This window comes from Astatotilapia calliptera, chromosome 19, assembly GCF_964374335.1.
Source record: "Astatotilapia calliptera chromosome 19, fAstCal68.1, whole genome shotgun sequence".
Taxonomy (NCBI): domain Eukaryota; kingdom Metazoa; phylum Chordata; class Actinopteri; order Cichliformes; family Cichlidae; genus Astatotilapia; species Astatotilapia calliptera.
Genome location: NC_137440.1, coordinates 31,330,282 through 31,345,609, shown reverse-complemented (window position 1 = coordinate 31,345,609; position 15,328 = coordinate 31,330,282). Strand labels below are relative to the sequence as shown.

At 41.5% G+C, this 15,328-nt stretch overlaps 2 protein-coding genes across 2 annotated transcripts; one reads left to right on the top strand and one right to left on the bottom strand.

The window, feature by feature from the left end:
* The first annotated feature begins 453 nt into the window (after positions 1–453).
* On the top strand, positions 454–12,230 carry chrm5a (cholinergic receptor, muscarinic 5a). The gene is made up of 2 exons (XM_026152632.2): positions 454–985; positions 9,336–12,230. The coding sequence occupies exon 2, from the start codon at positions 9,412–9,414 to the stop codon at positions 10,987–10,989; it is 1,578 nt and encodes a 525-aa protein (XP_026008417.1). The 5' UTR covers positions 454–985; positions 9,336–9,411; the 3' UTR covers positions 10,990–12,230.
* Positions 11,754–15,275, bottom strand: LOC113012424 (fibrinogen-like protein 1-like protein). The gene is made up of 3 exons (XM_026152636.2): positions 14,949–15,275; positions 14,590–14,746; positions 11,754–13,021 (listed from the first exon to the last, which is right to left on the bottom strand). The coding sequence occupies exons 2-3, from the start codon at positions 14,732–14,734 to the stop codon at positions 12,327–12,329; spliced, it is 840 nt and encodes a 279-aa protein (XP_026008421.2). The 5' UTR covers positions 14,735–14,746; positions 14,949–15,275; the 3' UTR covers positions 11,754–12,326.
* Between the last annotated feature and the right edge of the window lie 53 nt (positions 15,276–15,328).

Genomic DNA, 15,328 nt, shown 5'->3' with positions numbered 1-15,328 from the left:
CGATAACCAGGGTCACTGTCTCTTATTGCACTTCTGTAAAACACAGACAAAGGACATGCCATTGGAGGTAATTAATGGTTCGTGTGACACATGTAGCCACACAGTAACAACGTTTGGTTCAATTGGTCTGACTAAACACCACCCTCGCCGCCACCTCCACACACGCACTCCCTCTCGTGCTCTCCCTCCCACACCCACACCTTCCAAAACGGACCCCTTCAATCCACCCGGCAACCTCCTCCCCCCCTTTTCTTTTCTTCTTCTCACACTTTGTGGGCTAAGCTGCATGCTCACTGTCCCGAAACGTGATGAACCATCCAGCCCTATGGGAATTTCTCCTCCCAGTTTGCTAGCGTCAGCTACATCTGTGTCTGTGTAGTTCCAACAGCAGCAGCAGCAGCAGCAGTGTGGCAATGGCAGTGACTTGGCTCAGGCATCAGACTGGCTCTCAGTGACATTCTGCTTCAACTTGACTGAGAGGCAGCACCGTTTCCACTCAGCTCAGACAAGCAGGGAAACTTCTCTCCTGCTTTTATTCTTTGGCTCTGGCTTAGATTCTTATTTAATTTATTAATGCCAGAGGAAGGATCCCTTGCAACTTTAAGGATACTTGTCTCATCTGGACAGACCAGACCGCTTTGGACAGCTGAGAATAATGTGATGCCGTACGCTGCGCCTCTTGAGCAGGGATGACCGAAATCTTCCGGTACCCACCCTCCTCCTCCCACTCTCCGTCAGCTTTCTCCTGAGCCTCTGCGTTCACACTTTTCCCCAAGACCCCTCCGGCACGCAAGGGTCAAGTCAGCAGGATTTCTCATCCACCACAATCCTCTCTCCAACTGTGTTGTGAGCCTGTTCCTCAGCACCATACTTGAGGAGAAAGACTTCCCAAGCAAAACAAAGGGATTAAAAATGAACTTTGCTCTCACCAGGAGACACAGTCTTCCCTTAAACAGAAGACTGTGAGATCTGATGAAAGTCAACTGTGAGTATTCCTCTTTTTCCCCCCCTTTACATCAGTGGTTTGTTTCACAGTCTCCTGAGAATCATGCCCTTTCTGATTAATGCACAAAGGCATGACCTGGATTCAAGAGGAAATAGCATCATGTGTGCACAAGTGCATGTCTGAGAGGTCTCGGCATGTTTTTTTAATGTAGCCTTTTACCTTAATGAATGCAGCAGAGCTCCCAAAAAGATGTGTACATTTATTCTTCAGGCAGACATGCTGTCCAGAAAAGCACCATACACTACATTATATGTGCATCTATTAGCCATATGTCAGTTGTTTTAAAAAAGTTGCTGCTCCTAATTATTGCTAAGTCAATAAAGCCTTGACTCTTCACATATCTTAATTATTTTCTCCTTAATTGCTTTGGAGTTTTAATTTTAGATTCCTGAATGCTTTGATAACCTACACACATTTTTATGTAGACGCTTAATCTGTCTGTAGTTGTGCTGTTTTATTGCACAATCATATTTCTACCCCACACCATCTCCTCTCCAGCCCTCCAATCACCGTCTTTAGCCTCGTCTTAAAACATCTGATAATAGCGCATATATTTGATTTTCTTCTGCACACTTCTAAAATGTTTAATTCATCTTCTTTAGTTGAATTAAACAAGCAAAGAAAGAAAAAAAGGCATTTTGATTCACTTCCACAAAGCCAATCGATCTTTTCCTTCAAAAGCTAAAGCTCTTTTCTTCCCTTCCCCTCTCTGATTAACTGGAAATGACAAAACAGAGAAGGATTAAGCAGTGAAGCGTGATTTTAACGAGTCCTTCCTGTCCCCACAGACCTTGTGAGGTGTTACAACAAACGTTGAGAGGTGCTCGTGCTCTTGAGAAAAATCCTGGAAGCAGTTACCATGGAACAGTAATGGCAATGTTATGGACGAGTAGTCTGTTTTACCACCAGAAACATCCACTATTATATTAGTAAAATTAGGATTTTATGGTGAAACATTTCACGTTTTCAACTTGGGAGTTTTCATGCTCAGATGTACCATAAAGAAACCTGCCATCATCCATGTAATGGTGTGCAGTCTCACATGTGTTCCTCCCTCAGCTGCTTGGTTCTTCCAATATCTTTTGTTGTGCAGACAAAAGTAATATCAGCGCAGAGGAAATGGGGCGAGTTGGGAACAAACATCAGAAAACCCAGAGGCACAAACGATATTTAGCAAATTCTTCACACAAGAATTCAAATGAGCCAGATCATTATCCAAATGATGGGGTCTTAATGAAATGTTGTAGTCACTCATAAAACAGTACTCACTGTTATTGTTTTATTCCCTCCAGTAGCTGCCAAATCTATGCACATCACAATATTCGCCTAACGATCGTGGTCCTCATTTCTCACGGGAGGAAAGCTGTAATTTAACTTGTGCTGGTTTGAAAAACAAAACTGTTAAGCAGCAAAACTCGTATTTTGATCTTTTCCTTTAGCTGATTTTATCCTACACAATCATCCTTTTACCGCTAATGCTTAAATATCTGTGCTTGGCAGCAGTTCTTAATGTGAATATTTTTATTTGTTCTTTCCCCGTCAGTGGCACAAACGTGATTCAAGCAATATCGTAGAGCCACCCTCCTCTTCCAGAATCGAGAGCTCTTAGCAATAGTCCAGTGAGCTGACTGCAAACCATCAGCTCTGGGCTGATTTGCACATCGCCCATCATGCAGATGCATGCCCTACAGTATGGTTGCCTCTGTTTGCTTTCCCTTGACTTGTCTCTGTGTTGCTTTCTCTTCCTTCTGATGATCACTCTCATGTCCTTTCCCTTTTACTAATGCCACACACGCGCTATTTGAGTTTGTGCTTTTCGCTGTGCTGTGCATTTGTGTTTCCACCAAAGGACAATGTAAAGAAAGGTTACCTGTGACTAGGAGGCTCGGTGGGGGCAGTGTATGAGGCTGCTGCACAGGAGCCCTGATGGCGAGGTGCCAGAGGACCTGCAGGAAGCCAGCCTTCGACCAGATTTGTGCTACCTGTGCGGACTCACTCTGTTAATCACTGGATCAATGACCATTACTTATGCATACCAACACAATATTTGAGAGAATGGTCTGATAGCCTTAGTATGTATAATTAATAAGGGAGACTCAGTTTCCTTGGCAAGAGCAACACGATTTCTTTGCACCACTGTTTGGAGCTGATGCACTCTTTTCTCCTCTTGTTTAAAACCATAATTTAAAAGCTTTTTGTAAGTTCAAATCAAACATTTTTCAAACCTCCCCTGTGTCACGGGGTCACAAAACTTGCCTACTCCCCAGTGTACGTCACATTTGATAACAAGCTTCATCCATAAAAAGCTCCAAAAACAGGACACAACAGACGATATTCACTATTTATAGTGAGGCAGAGGCCATGTTTACTCCACAGTCTGAGTTCTGAGTGTACCATTAAAATGCTTCCTGCTTCGATTTAGAAGCTATTAGCGGGCTTGACTTGTTCTACCACTTGAGGTCAAGCAGCAGAACAAGTCTATTCTTTGTGTGTGTGCCTGTAAGCCTAGAACACATCAGTCATCAGTGAGTCAGAAATATCTCTGTGCACCTATCATCATTAATTCATTCTTTTCTGAAAAAGGGTAATCACATTGCTTGCATCACAAAATTGGAAAAACTAACAGAAAAACCAAAGACAGCTAAGAAATAGTCCACGCCTGTGCATTTTGAGAGTGTACCTGACTTATCTGGGCTCAGCAAACATGTTCACGCAAGACTGCCAAAGCTGTTATGGTTAGAGAGGGTAATATTTTCCAGGCCACATTAAATAGCCTATGACCATTGTAATAAAAAATGTATCAGATGACTATGTGGAAAGAGTGTGTGCCTCTCATAGTGATTAATAAAGATTTATTAGCTATGGGCAGCGCTGCTCAGCTTTATAGCTTCAACCAACCGTTAGGGTGTCCACTAGTAAATTTAACATTTATACTCTCACTTACCATCATTTGTGGCAAAAACACACGGCTGTTTCAGGAAGAAATGGGAAACAAAATAGAAGATGTGACCATAGATTGGATATTGTTTGCAGGATTAAAAAGTAAGCCATGAGAGAAGCGTCTTAAACCCGCATTCTTCTGCAAGAAGCTAAAAGTACCCAAAACGACTTCCAGTTAGTCATGGTAAAAGTGCGCCCTCTTTCTCTCATAAGGTTTCACGGATCAGGACATAATAAAAATCATCTGGCCCTTGGCGGATGAAAATTGGGTAAATACAACCTTAGATTAACCTTTTTAGAGGAAATTTAGCTAAAATGCACAGAGACCTTATGAAAAACTCAGTACAGCCTTACTGTTTCCATAGGAGTTAAGAGGGTAAGTAGCAGCCAGGTACTGCTTATTAAATACACTTGATTAACTGATCATCAGAAATTGTGAGCACCTCTATAAAAGAAGAGATTTTGGCAGTTTGCTGGTCAGATGTGTTAACAGAATTTGCAAGAAGGAAAGACGTCAGCAACAACATCAGTCTGGATATGAGTATAAGGTCATTTAGAACCAACTGGAAGTCTGTCATTCGACAGAGAGAAAGATTATTCACAAGTGAAAAACAATCAAGACAGTTGCCAACTTTCCACGAGTGGACGTCACAGCACACGCCAAGGTCAGACTGTGCAATGCTCAGAGAAATTGCAAAAAACCTCCCAAAGGCTACATCTCACACCCTACAGGCTTCAGTTAGCATGTTAAATGTTAAAGTTCCTGACAGTACAACTAGAAAAAGTCTGAAGAAGTACGGCTTGTTTACAAGGTTTGCCAAAAGAAAGCCTCTTTTCTCTAAAAAGAACATGGCAGCATGAGTTAGCATGACTTGCAAAGTTGTTTCTGAACAAACTAAGACTTCTGGCACCTTTTTCTATGCTTAAGTGTTTTCTAACATTCACACTCTTATGGATGCATCTAACTTAGGGTTAATATTTTGCTCAAGGATATTTTGCCTACAGACTGGAGCAGTCAGGGAGTGAACGACCAAACGTCTGATTCCTGGGGGACCTGCTCTGCCTCCTGAATAACTGCCACCCCAAAGTGATGTGGCTCAAAGACCCCAACAGTGGAGATGTTTGGCCATAATGCAAAGTGCCACATTTGGTGAACATGAAACACAGCATATCAGCTCATAGTGTCCGAGTGGCGGAGGGTTTGAGGGGTGATGATTTGGTGTTGTTTTGCAGGGACTGGACCTGGGTACCTTGCAGTTAACTATGAACACCTGTGTATACCAAAGTATTTTAGAGACAAGTGAGAGGCCATCCAAAGCGTGCCAAAAATGAGTCAGGAGAGACCACCTACAACCAGCAAATCTCCAATAGAATGGCTGAAAAACAAAAGAATCAAGATATTGCAATGGTTAAAGTCCAGACAGTCTAGAGTTAAGCAAGGACCTTCAGAGAACTGTGCATAAACAAATGCCTCAATGAAATGAAGCATCGCTGTATAGAACAGATGGCCAAAATTCCTCCACAATGATGTGAGAGACTGTTACAGTCACACAGAACACAAAAACTCCAAGTTATTGTGGCTAAAAGTGATTCAACAAGCTATTTAATCATGGGATATAGTTCGTTTTTCATTTTTCGTTTTAGTCTTTGTTGAATAAATAATTACATGGTATAATATGTCATATGTTGTTGTTTATCTGAGGTTATATTTGCCTAATTTTAAGACCAGCTCAGAACCAGATAATTTTTTATCATATCCTGATATCTGAACCCTTAGAATTAAGGGTCGGTGCCCGATACCATGACTGAATATAGAAGTCTGATTAGTTCGTGGTCTCAGTTGCCAGCTTTTTGTGTCGTGACAAGTTGTAATATTGATTTTCCCAAAGCACTTCCATTTACAGTAAAATAGATGATGAAACAGTGTATACTTTAGGTCAGGCCTACCTTGTGATTGGAAAGCTCTGACTGTTTGACACCTGGCTTCAAAACTCCAAGATGCCAACATTGGAAGCACTTAAAGACTTAACAGGACTTTACAAAAGGACGCATGGCATCAAGGTGGCAACATATGTGCTGTTTTTACAGTCTATGAACGGGGCTTAGTTAATACCTAGCTTGTGAACGTGTTGGAAGTTTGAGCAGCAGAATTACTTTGTGTTTAGCAGACCATAAAAAGAAACCAACAGGGAGTGAATATGGACTCCAAATGACAGTGATGCTATTCAACATGTTACTTTTGTCGTGCTACATTGACACTAACATGATGTTATCTGGAAGATGTTAACTGAGGCTGCCATTAGTTTGTGCAATGAACATTGACAAATTGATCCATCTTTTGATGGGATCACACTAGCTGCAAAGTCCATCGTCAATTCAGTGTCTTATTTTAGCATGTTAGTGTCTCCAGTCTTAGTATATTGGCTACTGATAGTTGATTGATGCTATAAAAGGTCTAAAAAAGGAAGCCAACAAAGAAATTCCATTAACCTACATTATTTTAAATGGCCCACAGGGGAACACTCTGGTTTCCAAAGACTTCTGGTTATATTGAAGTCCAAGAGGCACCTTGCTCTATAATCTCAATAAATAATTTCATGTTGACTTTATGGATTAAATTACTAGTCATAGGTTGAAATCACTAGAACTTTAGGTTGATTTTGATTACAAGAGTCAGAAATGTGAATTATTAAGATTTGTGACTGAAGTCGTTAATCCTCAGTTTCACAGGAGTCACTGGTCACTCATCACATCAAGATTAAAAACACTAAGATGGTGATGGCAAAAACTCTCTCAGCTTGAGGCTTGTTATGGGAGTGGGTAATGTCTTTGGACTTCGGGAGGAAACCAGAGTACTAGAAGAGAACCCACTCAAGCTCAGGGAGAGCATGTAGTCTCCACACACAAGGGCCCCAGCTGGCCGGTGGGTTTGAACCCTCTTGCTCTGAGGCGACAGCGCCAACCACAGCATGCCGCCCATATTTGAAATTTGTAAATAGTTTATTCAAAGCAGGGTAATGATGCAGGGATTCGAGTAATGTGATATGAAATGCTATTCTATAACAAGATGAGGGACATTTGAAGTCCTGCCGGAGGACTCCAACTGTCGCACCGTCACTGTAATGTTATTTGTGCGGGCCTCAGGCTACCACTGGCACTCCTGCTTACCTGGCACTGTCCAAGAAATGCCTGTGAATAAGAACGTTATTTCTCAAGTGAGGTTGTGATTATATCCAGAGAATTACATTGCGGACAGCGATACATCTCTTTCTGGAGGAGTTATCCACCTGAGCGTGACGTTAAGAGAAAGTTTCCTTTTACCCGAGCTCAGACTCCAGCAGCATTTTCAGGATCACAAAATAATCTCAAAATAACTCTGACAAAGTCATTTTAAGTAAACTGGAGTTTAACGACTTTAGATTCAAAGATTTAAACAATTTTTTGTGCCTAAACTAAGGTTACCATTTGGGATACTGTTAGATATCTACATTTGGTTATTTACTTAGTAAATGAAAGTAGTCTTTTAGTCCAGGCTTAGTCAGCTAAAACATAAATGCTTGTATACGTGTCTGAAACCCAGTTCCACAACACTGACTGCTGTCCTAGCTGTGCCTGTGTTTTGGAACAGGCTGGCTGAGAGGGTAATATGTAAAGCTGTCTGTACCTACATGTGTGCCAGTACTCTGGCTGACAGCCTGAGGCTGCATTTGCTGCTACCCACATGGAGGTTATCTGCACTGAGTTCATTGTTGCTCTGCACTGAGAGTCTCAGAGCATCTGCACCTCCCCGATGGTAGATTCACCATATGCCGTAGCTGTATTATTTTCAGTCGAACAGAATAAGTGTGAATTTGAACATAAAGTTTTAGAGTTCGGAAGGTCGTACACAGGACACAGATGCTGGGCTGTAACATGGCGATTTCCTAATTTTAAGCAGACCAAGTGGCAGGGATGAAAATACCAGTGCCGTGGTGCCCAGTTGGCTGCAGCATTTCCTGAGGGAAGACTGACCGCTCTAGAAAGATAGAGGGAACGACAGCCTATTAACTCGTAGAAACAAGAGAAAAACTAGTGCCTCACAGCCAAGTAGCATTTATATATAAACAAATAGTCTACATGAATGGGTATGAATCTGTATCAGTTGTATATGCAAATATATTCAGTTTCACAGGATTTAATCTTGCTTCAGTAGATTTCAAACTGATCAAAGTCAGTGCAAGACCGCACAGATGTGTTTGTACTCCATGATAGACGAGGCATCAAGCCATAGCCATTTCCTACGGGCTTTGGGTGGATAGCCTCACACTCGCTATTAACTGTAGTTTCCAGCACAGAAGAACATTTTCACCTGGTCTAACCTGAGAGGGAGGAACCCTGTATGTTGTGAGCTTCCATGTGCATGTGCGATTTTTCACTGTGATCAGTTGTGAATTAATAGCTGTAGTGGTCACTTACTGTCCCTGCATTCATATGCTACTTTCCCCCCTACATCCAAGAAAATGCATTAGCAGGAGAAACCAAGCTAATGATCAAACATCAGGTTTGCCTACTTGCTAATTAAATGCGGTCCATCCTAAAAATGACAACAGACTGATACATGCAAATAAGCTGACAGCAAGTCTCAAGTGTATGCAGGCAATTACTACCTATACTGGATCTGTGAAATGATATATAATATATGTATAAATTAAACATCTTCCAGCAGATTAACGCTCCCTCCAAAAACATGTTAAATTGACAATCATGTCGACTACACACAATGCATGTGACTAGTAGCGCCAACAACCTTTCCAAGCATCTGACAATTGTTTGTAGGCTCGGGCCAATCACAAGCAGCAAACGTGTAACATAGTAAGTACACAAAAATAATAGATCATCACTTGATAGGTCTGCTCCATTCTGTTGGATATAAATTGATATTGCTTTATAAATAAATGTACTTATTTACTTAAGCAAATATATTAGGCGCTTCGAGTAGGGATATTTAAAATACTGTTTTATTTACACATGTAAAAGAAACTTGTTATTACAAATAGAACATATTTGTATGTGAGCGAACAATTCGTTTCTCAACAAGAATCTCAAAATGCAGTGAATATCTGTCAGAGAAGGATGATTACTAAAATATTCACTCTCTAAAATTGCAATGGCTGAATGAATAACAAAACTACAATCCCCATCATCACTTGTCTGTTTCAGAATTTCAGTTTTAACACAAGATAAAATCATTTGTCCTTTTTTGCATTTTGTCACAGACACAAACATATCAGCCTCAGTATTAACACCCCAACATGAATTTAAGTCCAGGTTTGAATAGTTCATGTACACTGAACTGCTGCCATCTAGTGGCAGACATACAGAGTAATGCTTCTTTTCTTCTTTTTTTCAGGAGGGCTTAGTGGAAATGACAAACCTGGTATTAAAGACTCCTGCGATACTTGGATGCCAATAACCAGGAGAAGGCCATGGAAGGAGAAAACATGAACTCCACAGTAAATACCAGCACGATGGATATCCACCTGGTCACCCACAGTCTCTGGGAGGTGATCACCATTGCAACTGTCTCGGCTATAGTCAGCCTCATTACCATTGTGGGGAATGTTCTAGTAATGGTCTCCTTTAAAGTCAACAGCCAGCTGAAGACAGTGAACAATTACTACCTGCTGAGTCTGGCAGCTGCAGATCTCATCATAGGTGTTTTCTCCATGAATCTATACACCTCTTACATACTGATGGGTTACTGGGCCTTGGGAAACCTCGCCTGTGACTTGTGGTTGGCATTGGACTACGTAGCTAGCAATGCCTCAGTCATGAACCTGCTGGTGATCAGTTTTGACAGATATTTCTCCATCACCAGGCCTCTAACTTACAGGGCCAAACGGACTCCTAAACGAGCTGGGATCATGATAGGTTTAGCGTGGCTAGTGTCACTTGTTCTGTGGGCCCCGCCTATTCTCTGCTGGCAGTACTTTGTTGGAAAGAGGACTGTACCCGAGAGGCAATGCCAAATCCAGTTTTTCTCTGAGCCTGTAATTACTTTTGGGACAGCTATTGCAGCCTTTTACGTCCCTGTATCTGTCATGACAATCCTCTACTGCAGAATCTACAAGGAGACAGAAAAGAGGACCAAAGATCTTGCAGAGCTTCAAGGGATTAACTGTTCTACAGAGTCTGGGGTGGCTCAGCCTCAGAAAACCATCATCAGATCTTGTTTTAGCTGTAAACTAAGTTCAGCATCACAAGACAGGAACCAGGCCTCGTGGTCCTCCTCCACCAGGAGCAACGCGGTCAAATCAGCGGCCACCACCAGCGATGAGTGGTCCAAAGCTGGTCAGCTGACCACCTTTAACAGCTACGCCTCCTCTGAGGACGAGGACAGGCCAGTGTCTCCAGGAGGCTTCCAGACCTCTTTTGGGAACCAGGCTTGCAAAGCCACCAAGAGTGGAGTATGCAGCGAGAGCGAGCAGCTCAGCAGCTACGATGAAGAGAGTTTCTTTCAGACGCCACCCAAAAGCAACTCCCAGAAGAGCAGCAAGTGTGTGTCCTACAAGTTTAAACCAGTGACCAAGGAAAGTCACACGGAGCACCAAAGCAGAAACGGAGACACGAAAATCACGTCGCCAACATTCTCCTCGGCCGAGTCCATGAGCGTTCCGTCCACCTCCACCATGTCCAAGCCCATAGACACAACGCTGAAGAGCCAGATCACCAAGAGAAAAAGGATGGTGCTGATCAAGGAAAGAAAGGCAGCTCAAACTCTCAGCGCCATCCTGCTGGCCTTCATCTTAACATGGACTCCTTATAACATCATGGTGCTGATTTCTACCTTCTGCTCTCAATGCATCCCCGTCTCCCTCTGGCACCTGGGCTACTGGCTGTGCTACGTCAACAGCACCGTCAATCCCATGTGCTACGCCCTTTGCAACAAGACCTTCCAAAAGACCTTCCGCATGCTCTTACTCTGCCAGTGGAAAAAGAAAAGGATTGAAGAGAAACTATACTGGTATGGACAAAACCCTGTGGTCAGCTCTAAAATGACATGAAGAAGTTGTGAGACAGTGGCTGTAAATCACATGTTTGCACCAATAACTTTGGCTTTATGAACTTGTGCATACGTATTAGGTGATATCAAAAGATATCCAGAGCCTAGTACATCTTATAGTGCTGCTCATTAATCAGTAGGTTTGCTATAGTGTATGGTAATTGCTGCTGGAAGAATATTATATATTTTGTACACTGTATGTAGGGTCAAAAATATACAAAACAAACCAGTATTTTTCTCCAAGTTGAAGCACATTTACGCCATTGATTTACACAGCAGCACACTTTGATATATGGAGACCATCGTGAAGTTGCTCCAGTCTAAAAAGTCAAGCTGATGCACTCATACCCAAAATGTCACAAGACACACAGAGCTCTTTAATTCTTAAAGTATTGTGCTTGTACTGATGAGGTGTATTTCCAAATGGCTGTCGTTGTTTTTATTTAAAAGGGCTAATATGCTTCATCGTGATGTCGGACTCTTGCTCGTTAAGTCAAGACACTTACTTGATGTTCATGAAAGCCTTTTAATGTGTGCCACTGTAATTTGTCCAATGAATAAATGTGTAGAGAGTCAGCTTCATTGTTTTGTCATCACTTGCTATGATTTTCATGTCGTGCGAAATCCCAGTGCAAAATACGGTTATAGGAATCATGCGTAAAAGGCATTAATGGATCACTTGAGTTTACCGATTGGGAATAACTAACTTGTTAATAATGTCAGTGTTTACATTGGAAGTTTTGTGGAGGATTTAACAGCTCACACTGTTTATGAATTCTCTTTATTACATTTTATTCTCAGGATATTTTCGTTTTCATTAAGCATTGAACTACAGTATGTTTTACTGTGGCTAAATCAATATCACTGTATTTCTGGCAAACTTGTAATGTACTGTGGAAAATATGTTGGTGCGCTGCTCCTTTGTGTACCCACTGAATGGAAGATGCCTTGCACAGGCTATTTTTTTTTTATTATCTGTCATAAGCTATAATGCCATGAAACACTTCTTGGTAACTGTGATAAACCAGGAGTCTGCACTTGCAATTTTCAGAAAGAAAAAAACAAAACTAAAAAACATGCTTTGCTTCAAGTATACTGACTTGGTGTGTGATGGAAACAAAGCTAGAGCTAAATCTGTACTGCGACTTTTTACTGTATTTCAAGTTTGTGATGCGTTTTTGTTTCTTTTCAGTATTTTGTGATCATGTCCATGCATTTTTGAATAAAATGTGGTCAATAGAAGGTCCAGTAGTCACTACAAGAAAATCCCTGATATCACCCATTGTTGTGTTTAATGACAAAAACTCAAATCTGGCACAAATCCTGGGAATGACGTCCTTATAGCTCATCCTTCTTGCAGTCTCCACTCTGAATCAGTTTCACTGTGTCAGAAGGTCTCACCATCATCCATGCATACTTGCACAGCCGCTCCTTGTTGCAGTCTTTTTGCCAGTAGATGACATTTCTGCGATTCAGATTGGCGCCGGCGCAGGCGTCGTACCACCAGCCTCCTCCCAGCACCCCTTGAAACTCCAGTTTGGCACAGTTCTGGAAGTAGTTATCATTGTCTCTGTCTTTAGTGGTGAATTTCTGGTTGTCATGGAGATAGTTCTCTGTATCCAGCGTCAGAGCGTCTACGGTCGTTCCCTCAAACAACCCCAGTCTCAGTCTATAAGCTGATGCTTCATCCTCCACCAGGAATGGATCATACTCTCCCATCTTTGTGACAGCATCTTGGTCCACAAGTTTTATTCCTAGTTTATAGCGTGCAGGCCCACGGGTAAGCTGATGAAGGTAGTCATTCCCAAGCCAATGATCTCCAGTGATAAAACCAAAGCCTTTCTTATATTCAGCCCAAGTGCAATCAAAATTCACACTGCTATTCACAGTAATGTGCTGCACCACGGTCCAGCCTCCCTCCTGCATGGCACAGTAGGCCACAATGGGGGAGTCCCCTGGTTGGATCAGGTACACTCCGTCTCTGGCCCGGCCTGAAGAGGCCATCAGCATTTCATAGCAGTCTCTGGGCAGCACTGTTGAGCAATTAAACATCAGTCATATCAATCAGGGCAATCAGAATGACTTTATAGCTAAGAATTAGGCAGGTTTATCATATACATCACACATCGAGTCTATTACTCCATTACCAGCTTTTTTGATAGTTACCACATATTTGTTTTGTCTTCATTTAGTACAAAAAGGTTTAACGTGTGAAAATGACAGTTATTTCACAAAGTTTATGTACTGATCCTCGACTCAGTGGAGTAGCTTTCTAAATTCTGTAATATTATCGTGATTGAAATGTGAAATTTAAATAACTTAAACAAATTACAAGCTGCTAGTAGGTGAGCTTTTCAGCTGCACATTCGTTTTGAAGTCTTCAAAAGGAGACGCAGAAGCTTTGTTTGCTTTTCCCAGTTTTTACACCAAGCTAACTAGCTTGCTAACATTAGCGTCTAGCTTAGAGAAACAGAACCGCCCCCCAACTGTTTTTCAAATTGCCAAACAACTTCTTTAAACCCAATCCATGCACAATTTGGTTATGTCTAATTTAAGGACCCCTCAGGTGTTCAGTGAATAGTTGCGGTCTGGTACAAACAATGCAGGTCAGGAATTGTAGTGATGTCTGAAAATTTGCTTACCTTGTATTACTTTCCACCCAAGGCATGATTAGATTTAAACACAAGTGCTAAAAGTCTATAAAAAATCCAGTACTTTATGAAAATGATCATTTTATTTATTTGAGGGACAAAATATCAGATCTTCTACTTTTGGAATCTGGTTTATTGTGCAGCTGTTGTGCAGCAATAAATAGCTTTAAATACATTTACACATGGCCCAGATGGACTACAACATGTCCAAACCATCCTACTCCTTCAATTGTGCCTTGGAAAACATTTTTATGATGTCATGTTTCTTTTCTTCAAAGATAATCTTTCTAATATTACCAACAACCTTACGTGAACAGAAAGCTGTAGACAGGCAGAAATGTTGCTTTGAGAGAGCCGTGGCTTTCTGCTTGCAGCACTTGCAATGCACACTGCTCTTGTTCACTGTTCTCCTGATAATTTTCTTAAGAACATTGATATTAACCAATGTGAGACAGGCCTTTACTTACAAATCACACTCTTGGAATAAAGTCTGCTGATCTGCTTTACATGGACAGGGTAACAATTCTGTCCAACATTTCTGAATGTGAAAGGACCGTCTGTCTGATCACATTCAAAAAATATGTTTCTGTACAAAATAATTTCTCAATGTTTCCCAGGTAAGCACAATAAAACATTGCTTTTCTAAAAGTTTTCTAATAGATTGCCTTTTAACAATGCACAAATAACCTCAGAGGACCTAATGCTTATCATCAGTGAGTCAATAAGCGATTTGGATCTAGAGGTTGGAATTAAACTCACATCCACAAGAGTAATCTTCACAGATAATCACAGATATGAATGTATTCAGCGTTTAAAAAAAATCAAATGATTTTCCAGACTAGTGTTTTGAAAATTCTCCCAAATCATGTTCAGCTTTTGTCCAAATCCACAACTGAAACAGACAGGAAAGAAAAGTCAAACAGGAAGTGAAAGCCTGCATAAATAAATACCTCTCATTCCACGGTTCAGGACCAATTTATGCTCATCTGGTGAAAGGAGATTTAGGTTTTCAGCTTGGAGATGCTCCATGTCAAGTCCAGTCACACTAAGCAGCAGCAAAACCACTGCTGGCGACAGGCATCTCAAATACTTCATCCTTTACTTTTTCTGTGATCAAACCAACAGCATTTTTTTAGTGATATGAGCTGATGTAACAAATACAAAACTCTATCCATCCATCTATTTTCCTCCGCGTATCCAGGCCGGGTCTCAGGGGCAGCAGCCTAAGCAGACAACCCCAGACCTCCCTCTCCCCGGCCACCTCCTAATACAAAACTGTGCTGAAGAAATATAAAATCAAAGCGCTTACATTAAGTAGAGCCACCTGTGTCCTGAAACACAGTGTAGAAATGTGTTGTCTGTACCAGAACCGTCTCCCACTCTGTATTTGTCTCCTCTGATCGAATGACAAGCAGCAGAAACACAAACACAATGGCCGACAGCTGAGTTTGGATTGAGAGACTGAATTGCAGTGCCCGTGCCTAGCTAGAGTTGGACTTTATCCTCAGGTTCACCTTAAAATGATAGACACCAGTCCTCGACTTATCTGTGCAAAGTGAGATAAAACCCACATTTAAACACATATCTCTGCCTTACTTAAATCACTTCAACTGTGAATGAGGTTTAAAGTCCAGCTGAGACTGAACTCTAAAGGTTCAGCCTTTGCTCATTTCACTCCTCCTCCTATTG